Consider the following 13,376-nt stretch of genomic DNA (forward strand, 5'->3'; position numbering starts at 1 on the left):
TAAACCAAAGAATATCATGACTCACTACTTTCACTCATCTATGTTGAAAACAATTAACTTTTGTTATATCTTAATTTATATCTCTTAAAACATATGTTAATTACATGATTTCAATTTTTCACTTATCAAAATATTTTTTACAAAAATTTTAAATTATTTCTAAGTAAAACTAGTCTAGACGACTTACGGGGGTTAGAAACGTAAAAAAATTTCGGTTTTTTTGTTTGTTCACAAGGGGTTGGTTGTAATTTCAATAGCCTTTTAGGTTACTTTTGCATTTGATTCAAGTTTGGGTTAACTTTTGTGTTTGAAATCAAGTTGTGAGTCATATTTGGCAATTTTCCCATGTTTTTTTGACAATTTCTGAAGCCAAATGTTTTGTATTATGTAGCAGGTTCTCTTGTTTCCCAATAAGATAAGTTTTAGCATCCCAAGTATTGTTTTCTTTAAGCATCAATATTGGATTTATCTTAAAGAAAAACTATGAAGTAAATGGGTTGGTAACAAGAAAACGTTTACCACTAACAAACTATTAAATTTCTTTTGATTAATACTCCATTCGTTTCTAATTAATATTTTCTTTTGTTATTTTCACATAATAGGTAAATATAATAAAGTTTGACTATTAATATATTTTTCAAGAACAATTTTAATAAGTTTAAACTAAAAATAAATTAATATTCTAAAGAAAATATAGGTATGATTATAACTAATAAAAATACTTATAAAATTCAAAATTTTATTTTTTAAAAACATTAATTATTTGTAAATAGAAAGAGTATTTATATAGGTATTTTTCTAAGACGGGGGAATACATCATATAGTGTTTAGAGTAAAGTTATATTAGGTTGTTTATGTAATTTTGTTTTTAACAAATATGTATTGTTAAACTTCCCTCACCTTGTATAGTTTGTAGAAATGTTATATTTAATATTATGTCTTCCTCTTACAAATCACAGATATATGCATGGATGGACAAATGGGGTGATTAGACAAATGGATTTGATATTATTTCTCTTTACACACCTTATGAACTGTTAAACCCCTCGACCAGCGGTTTTAACTATTTTCTTTAACCATTTTGTTTTTAGGTGAATCTTATTTTAGACTATGAAATCCAAAGCACTTGTCCATTTGTTTTTCACTGTAATGACCAAAAAAACAAACTCACACAATTATCAAAAAATCCAGCAAGGTCCAACAAAAAAAAACTAACCTCCAAAGGTCTTTATAAATTGATCACCATTCACATTTCAAGCAATCAAAACACAAGAAACAGCCAAAAAACATGTCGACTTCTAAAACCATTGCCTTCATCACTCTATTCCTCGCGACAACACTATTCGCGTCCTGCAACGCAGCCGCAAACGCCACAACCAAACCTCTATTCCCAGCCATTCTAATCTTCGGCGACTCGACCGTGGACACAGGCAACAACAACTACCCTCTAAACACAATCTTCAGAGCTACACATTTTCCCTACGGCATTGACCTCCCAGACCACAAAGCCAACGGGAGATTCTCAAACGGGAAACTAATCCCCGACATACTCGCAGGCAAATTCAACATCAAACAGTTTGTTCCTCCTTTCTTACAACCAAACCTCTCCGACCAAGAGATTGTAACCGGAGTCTGTTTTGCATCAGCCGGTTCGGGTTACGATGACCTAACCAGCCTCTCCACTCAGGCCATTCCCGTCTCGGAACAACCTAAGATGTTCAGGAATTACATTGCTCGTCTTAAGAGTATCGTGGGAGACAAGAAAGCTATGGAGATTATAAACAACGCTTTGGTGGTTATAAGCGCAGGGACTAACGATATGGTCTTGAATTTTTATACCATTCCTACAAGGCGTCTTGAGTTTCCTTTTATCTCTGGTTACCATGAATTTATACTTAAGAGGCTTTATGGTTTCATCGGGGTAAGGCTTCAAACATGTTCTCAAATCATAAGTGAAACCCAAAAGTTTTGCTAATCTTTTTTGATGTGTTCTATGTGCAGGAGCTTTATAGTTTAGGTGCCCGGAACATTGCGATCGCAGGTTTACCTCCGATTGGTTGTTTACCGATTCAAATGACTGCTAAGTTCCGCAACATCTTTAGGTTCTGCTTAGAACAAGAGAACAAAGACTCTGTGGTATACAATCAGAAACTTCAAAAGCTATTGCCTCAGATCCAATCATCACATACTGGAAGCAAGATCTTTTACGCTGATATATACAACCCTATTTTTGACATGATGCAAAACCCTAGCAAATACGGTATAGATACAATCTTTCTTGTTCCGCAAGTTTTCCTTTATTGAGCACTATGATCATCACTCATGTCTAATTTTTTTTTAAAAAAAAACAGGGTTTACAGAGACGAAGAGAGGATGTTGTGGAACAGGTTTTCTGGAGACGAGTTTCATGTGTAATGTTTTCTCTCCATCGTGTCCGAATCACGCTGAGTTTTTGTTCTTTGACTCCATTCATCCGTCTGAAGCTACCTATAATTACATAGGAGACTTGCTCGACACTCAGGTCCGTGAGTGGATTGCGGCTTAAGTCATCATCACAGATTCGTAAAAACAAAAGTATTTTTATTTGCTTTTAATGCTAATATTGTATTAATGTACTTTATATTGGCCAACCAAAAATATTGCGAATGTAGTTCTACTTTCTGCAGAATCTTTCCAAGTATTGAAATGCTTTGGCAGATTCTTGAAGTAGAAACTTTACCTAAACATATATAATCTCCTGATTCCTCTCTTATCCCATTACACACCATCCCTCTTCAAGGCTTTGCTTACATTGTAGGCATGCTAAGATCTTCTGCTCAATAGTGGAGCTAACCTGTAACCAATCAATAGAGATGTCAACGAAAAATGAAATTGGTATTGTTTAATGTATGAAATGGGAAACCGATGTAAACCAGATAGAAAAGCCTTGATTGATGCTGCGTAGGTACTGTACTCATGTTGACATTATGTCACCATCCTAGTTTTAATCAAGTAACACATGTTTCTGAATTATATATACGACAGCACAACAAAATAATCAAGAAAACTTTGATCCAAAATTTTATTTGAGATAAACTATGTTGTGGTAAATAATCCAGAAAAAAACATATTTTAATCTGGTAGTGTTACAAAAAAAAAATTCTGGTAAAAGAAATACTTGAATCTAAATAATTTGTGGGGAATTGTTGTAAATTTGTAATTCTTTTTTTCTTTACAATTTTTGTTGTAATTCATATATTCATCTTAATTTACATTGGGTGCAACTTCGTGAAATTAAATGGTTACTTTGTCCACGCAAAAAATGGTTACTTTGTCTTAAAAGTGCAGAAAAGAAGTAAAAATCAAAATTTATTTTTTCTTTTCTCCAAAATCATTTCTCAGTGATACAAGTCTACATTCTATATCCATCCAGTTAGTAATAATCGCAACGGATCCAGTCTTCGTTAGATTTATTAATGAGAACATACAAAACGGCAGCAGATTGACAAGAGAGCAAAAGGGAAAACAGAAGATGGGCCACGAAGATAAGAATAAGCCCAATACAAGTGGTCCCAAGTTTGAATCAACCGCTCAACGGCTCTGTCTTGGAAATGAAGATAAACTCAGCAAAAGCAAAGGACAGAAGCAGAACGTGACGAGAGTCGGTACATAAGAGGTTATTGGTGTGAAGCTGGCAAATAGATTCTCAGCCCTTGATGTATAGAACGTATGTGATTAAGCCATCTGTCTAGGGCAACACTACTTACATTCTAGTATAAGTATCAGACTCATGTAATGGCTTGCAACAAGAAATGAATCCATGAAGTTTCAGTAAAAGAAAACTTTAGTTCATTACACTCAAATCCTTTCATGGTATCAGAGCTCCATGGATAACAGATCTATGGAACCTTATACTCCACCTACTCTAAAAATCATCAACTCGGTTACAGTAAAGCTGATGGAGAAGAACTACATCCTATGGAAGCGACAGTTTGAAGCGTTTTTGAATGGCCAAAGGCTGTTGGGGTTTGTCACTGGATCTACTCCACAACCATCGGCCACTATCTCAGCTCCTGGAATCAACGGCACAACCACACCTGTGCCAAATCCGGACCATGCACTCTGGTTTCAAACCGACCAAGTCATTCAGTCATGGCTGCTTGGTTCTTTCTCCGAAGACATCCAGAGCGAGGTGATTCACTGCACAAGTTCTTACGAGATCTGGTTGACTCTGGCGAATCACTTTAACCGTGCTACTTCAGCCAGACCGTTCGAGCTACAAAGGAAACTTCAAACAACGGTCAAACAAGACAAATCTATGCCAGACTATCTTCGCGACATAAAGATGATATGTGACCAGCTCTCTTCCATCGGTAGTCCAGTTCCTGAGAGAATGAAGATCTTTGCTGCACTGTTGGGGCTAGGACGTGACTATGAGCCCATAAAGACAAGCATAGAAGGGACAATGGATGCTGAGCTTTCACCTACCTTTGATGATGTAGTTCCAAGACTGGTTGCCTTCAAAGTTATGCTGTAGAAACTAGTGTCTCTCCACATTTGGCTTTCAACTCAGAGAGAGGAAGACCCTTTTTCAGCAGGAACAGAGGACGAAACAGAGGAGGAAGAAACTTTTTCTCTACACGGGGAAGAGGTTTTCCTCAACATATCTCATCTAGTTCCTCATCAAGATCCTCGGTCTCATCAGACTCAGATGTCAGACCAATATGCCAAATATGTGGAAAGACGGGTCACGTTGCAATTAAGTGCTGGCATCGTTTCAACAACAGCTATCAACCAAATGAGTTACACAGAGCTCTAGCTGCTCTCAGAGTCGCAGACATGTCTGAAGCAGGAGAGTGGTTCCCAGATATGGGTGCTTCTGCTCACATTACAAACTCTCCTCATCATCTACATCAGTCTCAAGCTTATGAAGGATCTGATTCAGTTATGGTTGGAAACGACGAGTACCTTCCTATTACACACACTGGATCTGCAAGCATTGCTTCTTCCTCAGGTAATCTTCCTCTGAAAGATGTGTTAGTCTGTCCTAATATTGCTAAACCATTGCTTTCAGTGTCTAAGTTCACCAAGGATTACCCATGTGGATTTGACCGCTAGAGAGGATCCATTGCGATGTCTGGGGTCCTTCACCAGTAGAGTCAGTCCAAGGTTTCAAGTATTATGTAGTCCTTATAGATAACTACTCTAGATTTTGTTGGTTGTATCCTATGAAGAGGAAATCAGACTTCTTTTCTATTTTCACCACTTTTCAATCTCTTGTTCAGAATCAATTCTCAACAAATATTGGTATCTTTCAATGTGATGGGGGTGGTGAATTTATTAGCAACCAACTTCTCTTACATTTCAAGCAATGTGGAATCAAACAGCTCTTCTCTTGCCCACATACGCCTCAACAGAACGGATTGGCTGAAAGAAAGCATAAACACATTGTTGAGCTTGGATTGTCTCTTCTGTTTCAAAGTAAAGCTCCTCAGAAATTTTGGGTTGAAGCATTTGTGACAGCAAATTTCCTGAGCAACTTGCTACCACACTCGGCTCTTTCTTCAGCTCAAAGTCCATACGAGAAGTTACACAACAAGAAACCATCTTACTCGCCCTTAAGAGTCTTCGGAAGCTCATGTTACCCGATGCTACGACCATATACGCAGAACAAGCTGGATCCAAGGTCATTAACATGCGTGTTCTTGGGTTACAGTGAGAAACACAAGGGATATAGATGTCTATTCCCACCTACTGGAAGAGTGTACATTAGTAGACATGTGATCTTTGATGAATCAAAGTTCCCTTTCTCATATTCTTACAAACACCTGTATCCTCAAGCTACAACGCCGCTACTGTCGGCTTGGCACAAAGGTGTGCGTATATCACCCACAGAAACTCAGACATCAGTGACCAACTCTGTCTTTGATCACAACAGCTCGGTGTCCTCTACTCACAGTGTTCCTGTCTTCTCAAGTCAAGGATCAACTGTCCCCTCTGACACTACAACGTCTCGACAGAATCTCACAACTACAAGAGGGGAGTCATCAGGACATCTCCAAGAAGCAAGGAGCAATTATACAGTTTCTCCACCATCAGTGGTTATGAATCAACATCAAATGACCACAAGGCTTAAAGCGGGTATTGTCAAGCCTAATCCTCGCTATGCACTTCTAACAGACAAAGTAGCGAGCCCTGAACCGAGGACTTTGACAGAAGCACTGAAGCATCCCGGGTGGAATGCTGCAATGACAAAAAAGATGGAAAATTGCAAGCTGACTAAAACCTGGTCGTTGGTCCCACATACTCCTGATATGCATGTATTGGGCAATAGATGGATTCACAGGACAAAATACAATGCAGACGGCACTGTGAAGTCTCTGAGGTCTCGACTGGTTGTTCAAGGCTGTGGACAGGGGGAAGGAGTAGACTACTTGGAGACGTACAGCCCTGTGGTTAGAACATCAACCGTGAGGATTGTTCTACACATTGCTACTGTGTTTCAGTGGGATATAAAACAGCTTGATGTTGCAAACGCCTTTTTACACGGAGATCTGAATGAAACAGTGTACATGAGGCAGCCTTCAGGCTTTGTAGACAAGACAAGATCAGATCATGTGTGTCTGTTACACAAGTCTCTGTACGGGCTTAAACAGTCACCTCGAGCTTGGTTTGATAAGTTCAGTACATTCTTGTTGGAGTTTGGTTTCGTTTGCAGCATCAAAGACCCGTCTCTCTTCATCTATGCTAAAGGGAAGAACATTATCTTGCTTCTATTATACGTTGATGACATGTTATTGACTGGAAACTGCACTGATTTGTTACAAAAGTTGTTGGCAGATCTCAACAATCAGTTTAGAATGAAGGATCTCGGGAAGATGCATTACTTCTTGGGAATACAAGCGATATTTCATGAGTCTGGTCTGTTTCTATCTCAAGAGAGATACGCAAGGGATTTGCTTGCTGTAGCAGGGATGACAGATTGCGCTCTAGTGAACACACCACTCCCTCTTCAGCTAAGCAAAGCTCCACATCAAGATAAGAAGTTTGAGAATCCATCTTAGTTCAGAAGTCTCGTGGGGAAGCTACAATACCTCACGCTTACAAGACCAGACCTACAGTTCTCTGTCAATTACGTGTGTCAGAAGATGCATGAGCCAACATTATCAGACTTTATGTTATTGAAGAGGATCTTGAGGTATGTCAAAGGAACACTTAGTCATGGGATCAACCTCTCCAAAGACACAGACTTCACGTTGAGGGCATACAGTGATAGTGATTGGGCTGGATGCCATCACACACGAAGATCAACAAGTGGTCTCTGTACATATCTAGGCTCTAATCTCATCTCATGGTCGTCTAAGAAACAACCAACGGTCTCAAGGAGCTCAACCGAGGCAGAGTATAGAGCGCTATCTGAGACAGCAGCAGAACTGAGCTGGATGTGTTCAATTCTCAGAGAAATTGGAGTACCTATCACTGTCACACCAGAGCTCTACTGTGACAATCTATCATTAGTACACTTGACTGCGAATCCAGCGTATCACAAGCGTTCTAAGCACTTTGAGCTAGATTATCATTATGTAAGAGAACGAGTGGCTCTTGGTGCTTTGGTGGTGCGACATGTCCCGGCTCGTCATCAGCTAGCTGACATATTCACAAAACCACTCGGTTTCAGAGCATTTGACAGTCTAAGGTTCAAACTTGGTGTTGAAGTTACACCCACACCAAGTTTTCGGGGGCATATTAATGAGAACATACAAAACGGCAGAAGATTGACAAGAGAGCAAAAGGGAAAACAGAAGATGGGTCACAAAGATAAGAATAAGCCCAATACAAGTGGTCCCAAGTTTGAATCAACCGCTCAATGGCTCTGTCTTGGAAATGAAGACAAACTCAGCAAAAGCAAATGACAGAAGCAGAACGTGACGAGAGCCGGTACAGAAGAGGTTAATGGTGTGAAGCTGGCAAATAGATTCTCAGCCCTTGATGTATAGAACGTATGTGATTAAGCCATCTGTCTAGGGCAACACTACTTACATTCTAGTATAAGTATCAGACTCATGTAATGGCTTGCAACAAGAAATGAATCCATGAAGTTTCAGTAAAAGAAAACTTCAGTTCATTACACTCAAATCCTTTCAAGATTCACTCTCTCTCTGGTAGACCGGAAGATTTGGATACTTTCTTCATTTCATTTCATTTCCAAACTAAAAATCGACATCAAACCACTCTCCTTTTGCGAAGTTGTTTGCTCCGACAAACCTTTAGTTTCCAGTGAAAGAAGGGTTTACCCTAAATCTCTGCTGTTTTTTTTTTTTTAAAAAAAATCTTAATTGGGTTTAAAGCTGATCATGGATTAATAGTGGCCCGGGATGTTTGATGCTAAGATGTCCTGACCCATCTTGTGTAGCTGCTGGTGGTCATGATATGGTTGGCAAATCAGCTTCCGAAGAGGACAAGAAGAAGTACAATAGATACTTTCTTAGATCCTATATTGAAGACAACAGAAAGGTAATTAATGCTATCAAGACTAATAGTCGTTGTTGGATTGATGCATTTCTTGCCTCCTTGTGCTCAGGATATTCAGGGTCGGCTCAACATTGTTAAGGGCCCTAGGGCAAAAGATTTTTTTTTACCCTTTAAAATTTATATATGGATAATATTTAAAATATTTTTAAAATTTAATTAGTAGTATTTTGTATATTTGTAATGAAAATAAAACTATATACATATCAAATAATTTTGGGCCCTTTTCAATTTTATTTATTTTATTTTTATATATAAATATATAGATTTATAAAAAAAATGGGTCCCTTGATTATTATTATACGGGGGACACACGCTTGGATCCGGCGCGTTCGCACCGCTTGTCCTCCCTTGTGAGCCGGCCCTGAGGATACTTGCCAATTCAACGCAGCTTAACGTTGTTGAATGGTTCAGGGGAAGCTGAGTCAGGTTTGGAGAGGCTCCGTCAGTGCGTAGAAAAGGAGTTGCTTCAATTTCTCAATGGGGAAGGCCCATCAAAAGATTTCAATGATTTCCGGACAAAACTAGCTGGTTTGACCAGGTAACCGTTTTGTCTTCGTACATCTATCCTGCTGTTTGATAGAGAAGAAAAAGAAAAAGGTGCTTCAGATGTTCAGACAGATCTAAGAATATATAATATTTGTGCAAGTATAAGTGACAAAAGTTTGCTATATTTAAAATAATGAAGCCATACATTATGTTCAAGGGTCATAGTCAGGTCCTGTAGTAGTTTTCCGAAGTAGCTCCATGACCTAAGCGAGACTTTTAATACAAGATTCTGCTTCTATTTCATTTGTATTCTAACAGTGTGACGAAAAACTACTTTGAGAATCTGGTGAAAGCTCTGGAGAACGGTCTTGCTGGTGTAGACTCGCACGCTGCTTGCAGCAGCAAATCAACAGGTTGCAGTAGTAAAACAAGAGTTAAAGGCAAAGGAAGTTCCAGAACTGGTTGATCGAGCAAAAGCCCAGATCTCATGTCCTCGTTAAGGTATAAAACCCGAACTGGTCTTAAGATCACTTCCAGCAGTTTCTTAGAGCATTTGGAGAATGCACACGATCTAAGAAAAGTACCAAACTGTACTCTCATGGTGGTGCGTGGGGTTTAGATTGTACGGTTCGTGATACATTTTCCTTCTTATGTATAGTGTAAAAGACAGGGCCGGCCCTGGGCCAAGCCCAATGAAACATTCGCCTTGGACCCCCAAAATTTTTGAAAATCTTTACTAAATGGTCTTGGGCCTCCAAACTTTCAGGGCCGGCCCTGGTAAAAGAATATGTATGTGTTATATATCTACAGTCTACACCCATTGTAACTTCACTTTTGTCATCTGCTCTGCTATGGCAGGCTCTGTGAAACCAAACCTAGTGAACTCTTGTGTCTCTGGTTCTAAAGAAAAAAAAGGAGCAAATGGTACATGCTTTGTGTTTGGCTTTTCCTGAACGATCCTATGTTTGTAATAATACTACATTGAAGTTAATCTCAAGAAATTGATTTATTTTAAATCTGTCAGGTGTTTAATTGTTACAACTTTATATCCAAATTTGATACAAGAGTTTTCTACTTGTTTGCAGCTCAAAAAAGTTTACAAATGACACCATTATTGATGCTACTACAACTTGATAAATTGAATGATTGTTTCTATTCTCTCTTTTGATTTTTTTTTTTTTTTGTTATTCTCCATTGTGCTCAACTTTAAGCCAATTAAATCACATTTTCTTTGTAGCACCAAAAACAGACACATTAAAAAAAAAAAAATCAAAGATCATTCTTTCTTCTTTAGTTTCTTAGACCTGATGGTCTATAGGTTTTGGAATGAACAAGCTCCATTGATTTGTTCTTGGGAGCATCAAGTAGCTTAGCTTTCTTCCTTGCTAAAGGGAACTCCATGGAATAAGACTTAGGACCATTGTCCCCAGCATCTTCTTTGAACATCTTTATGCTCAAAGCATTCAACAACGCCCTTGAGTACTGCCTCGACGCCATCTTCCAGTCTGTTCCTGATTTCATCATGGCCTTAAACTCATCAAAGCTTATCCTCCCATCCTGTCACGTTACCAACCAAACATGTTAGGAACCTCACATGCATCCGTTAAGTGTGATTATGTTTCATTTACCTTGTTGAGGTCAACGTCAAAGAAGATGTCTTTGATCCACTGGTCACCACCATGGCCTAGCTTATCGTCATCAAATAGAGCTTCCTTGAGCTCATCTAGCTCAATAGATCCGTTACCGTTCTTGTCAAAATACTTGAAAGCTTGCTGCAAATGCTCATCACAGCCCATTCTCTTCAAGTGTATTGCCAGTGTCACAAACTCTTCACAGCTCAACGTCCCGTTTCCATCTGTATCAGCCGCATCCATTAGCATCTTCACATCGTCATCCGGACAAACTTGTCCTATCTTCTTCAGACCATCTCTTAGTTCCTCAAATGTCAAGTGGCCGTTCTTATCAGTGTCCATCGTCTGAAACATTTGTATTATCGATTCTATCTCCTCGTTTGGTAGATTGTCAGCTACGACCTGTAAAGATTTGAAAGATCAGTTATAAAATTTATAGAGTGGTAAAGTAAGATTAATCAAGAAACTGTATATACCCTGAGGACTTTCTTCTTGAACCTGTTCATCAACAAGAACTGTTGAATCTTGGTCCGCACGCCATCTCCAAGATTCACATTTGGTGCTCTCTCTGCGTTCTGGATCCATGGATGTTCTGAAAAACATAGTTGTTAGATCAACTATGTCGTTTATTGATCGTTTTATATAGATAATGAAAATTGTATTGTTATGAAGTTACCAAGGACTTCTTGAACCGTGAGTCTGCTATAAGGATTAGCATCAACCATGTTCTTAACAAGTTCTTTGGCTTCACGTGAGACTTTAGGCCACGGATCTCTCTCGAAATCGATGTTCCCTCTCACAATTGCATGAGCTATTCCTTCCTCAGTTTCTGCCCAAAAGGGAGGCACACCACAAAGCAAGATGTAGAGTATAACACCAGCGCTCCAAACATCGATCTCAGGACCGTAGTTTCGTCTCAAAACCTCTGGTGCCATGTAATAAGGACTCCCCACAATCTCATTGAACCGTTGGGCTGCAATAACCATTCGGTTAAAACAGAGTTTTTCTTATTAAAACTGTTTCTGATGTTATACTATGGAGATGTGTGGTTTAGTTACCAGGTTTGAAGAAAATGGAGAGACCAAAGTCAATAGCTTTGAGTTGTGCAGTCTCGCTTTCGTTAGAGAAGAGGAAGTTCTCAGGCTTAAGATCTCTATGGATCACTCCATGTTCATGACATACCTTGGGACACAAGAAAACAACAATAAAGGCGGGAAAAAAACAAAAGATACAAAAGAGATTTGAATTTTTTTCACACACCTTGACAACTTCAAGAATGGTTTTAGCGACGGATGCAGCGGCGCGTTCAGTGTAATGCCCTCTGGAGACAATACGGTCAAAAAGCTCTCCTCCTTCACAAATCTCCATGACAAGATAAACCGCGTCTTTGTCCTCAAAGGCTTCCTTAAAGCTAACAATGTTTGCATGTTTTGGTAAAGATCTCATGATCTCAACCTCCCTTCTCACGTCCTCAACGTCTATCTCCGTCCTTAGCTTCTCCTTCGATATCCTCTTACACGCAAACCTGCTCATATTTGCTCCATGAAATCAAACAAAACAAAACAGTTTTTGCGAAAAAGACAAACTTTCAAGATTTCTATTATGTTATCTGCCAGGTCCGAAACCACAACATGTATAAGAAAAAAGAATATACCTTTCTCGAGTACTTATCTCAATACATTCATGAGTGACACCAAACTCACCACGGCCTAGTTCTTTCCCGAGTTCATACTTGAGGAAGATTCCATCACCAATGGGCTCGGGAAGAACACGGCTAGGTGGCTGGAAAATCAATCTCCGGGAAAGAGTACTAGTCGAAGAAGTATCGGTTTTAGGGTTAGAGGATGTTTTGGTGCTACTACTGTTGTTTCGCCTTCTTGCAGGTCTCTTCCCAAAGGGAGAACCTTTCAATGGCGACGAAACACAGCTTCCCATGGGATTTGTTTCTTGGGTTTTGTTTGGAATTAATGTCCAAAAAACCACGAATGATCGATGATCGATCAAGCGATTTTTTCAAGAAGGAGACTTATTCAAATGCACCCCATGGGAAGGAAGAGAGAAGCTTTTGTGCTCAAGTTTCTTTTGTTATCTTCTTATTTTTTGTTTTTCTAAATTCTTTTTCTTAGGGGCTTCTGTCTTATTCTTGTGATATTCTTGTGTTTTCGTGTTTTCTATGTTTATTTGTTGCTTGTTTGAAAGAAAGAGGAAAGTCCTAAAAGATTGGATGGATGGAGACTTCTTTCTATATTTGGTTTATGACAGTCTGTTTGGTTAAGTTTTCTTTTTCAAAAATCCGTTAACTTTCTTGCCGTTACTCCCGCACGCCATTTCCCATGCGTCTAAAGATAAGGGATGATCCAAATATCACCTTTTCTAAAGTATATATATAATTAAAGTATATGTTCGTCTATCAACTATGATAAATTATATGCATAATCAGGATAATCTATCTAAATTTTTATTGCTCAAATTATATATTTAATCATAATTTCAAAAATTGCTTTATTGTATATTTAGTATCAAAATTGATTAAACATTGGTTCCCCCTTTCCTTTTAGTTTTGGCTATTGATGGGTTTGTCCTGATCTCAAGAGGACTTGTAAGACTATTTTCTAAATCCTTGTCTTGTTGAAACCAGTTTTAAGATAAATTTGAAATCTAAATAAAACAGAACTACGGACTGAAATCTAACTATATCAATAAAAAAAAAATTCTTATTAGTTTGTTAGATAATTTGAAAGTTTATGA

General features: G+C 38.5%; 2 protein-coding genes across 3 annotated transcripts; one reads left to right on the plus strand and one right to left on the minus strand.

Moving 5' to 3' along the window:
* Window positions 1-1,287: 1,287 nt before the first annotated feature.
* Window positions 1,288-2,545, plus strand: LOC106341325 (GDSL esterase/lipase At2g31540-like). The gene is made up of 3 exons (XM_013780112.1): window positions 1,288-1,921; window positions 2,002-2,260; window positions 2,352-2,545. The coding sequence occupies exons 1-3, from the start codon at window positions 1,289-1,291 to the stop codon at window positions 2,543-2,545; spliced, it is 1,086 nt and encodes a 361-aa protein (XP_013635566.1). The 5' UTR covers window position 1,288.
* A 7,620-nt stretch (window positions 2,546-10,165) lies between these two features.
* LOC106340046 (calcium-dependent protein kinase 24-like) lies at window positions 10,166-12,756 on the minus strand. Of its 2 annotated transcripts, XM_013778916.1 has the most exons (7): window positions 12,283-12,756; window positions 11,889-12,153; window positions 11,687-11,810; window positions 11,305-11,601; window positions 11,105-11,220; window positions 10,626-11,030; window positions 10,166-10,554 (listed from the first exon to the last, which is right to left on the minus strand). In XM_013778916.1, exons 1-7 carry the CDS (start codon window positions 12,561-12,563, stop codon window positions 10,288-10,290), a joined length of 1,755 nt encoding a protein of 584 aa, XP_013634370.1. In that variant the 5' UTR covers window positions 12,564-12,756; the 3' UTR covers window positions 10,166-10,287. The 2 variants fall into 2 exon arrangements, with proteins under 2 accessions (XP_013634370.1, XP_013634369.1); XM_013778915.1 differs by having other exon boundaries at window positions 11,687-12,153.
* Window positions 12,757-13,376: the final 620 nt, after the last annotated feature.

This window comes from Brassica oleracea, chromosome C4 (assembly GCF_000695525.1).
Source record: "Brassica oleracea var. oleracea cultivar TO1000 chromosome C4, BOL, whole genome shotgun sequence".
Classification (NCBI taxonomy): Eukaryota; Viridiplantae; Streptophyta; class Magnoliopsida; order Brassicales; family Brassicaceae; genus Brassica; species Brassica oleracea.

Coding starts and splice junctions, on each gene's coding strand:
- LOC106340046 (XM_013778915.1), bottom strand. CDS start 12,563: ATGGGAAGCTGTGTTTCGTCGCCATTGAAAGGTTCTCCCTTTGGGAAG. Junction 11,602..11,686: donor CTCCATTTTCTTCAAACCTG/GTAACTAAACCA, acceptor TGGTTATTGCAG/CCCAACGGTTCAATGAGATT. Junction 11,031..11,104: donor TCAAGAAGAAAGTCCTCAGG/GTATATACAGTT, acceptor AAATCTTTACAG/GTCGTAGCTGACAATCTACC.
- LOC106341325 (XM_013780112.1), top strand. CDS start 1,289: ATGTCGACTTCTAAAACCATTGCCTTCATCACTCTATTCCTCGCGACA. Junction 1,922..2,001: donor GGCTTTATGGTTTCATCGGG/GTAAGGCTTCAA, acceptor TTCTATGTGCAG/GAGCTTTATAGTTTAGGTGC. Junction 2,261..2,351: donor GCAAAACCCTAGCAAATACG/GTATAGATACAA, acceptor AAAAAAAAACAG/GGTTTACAGAGACGAAGAGA.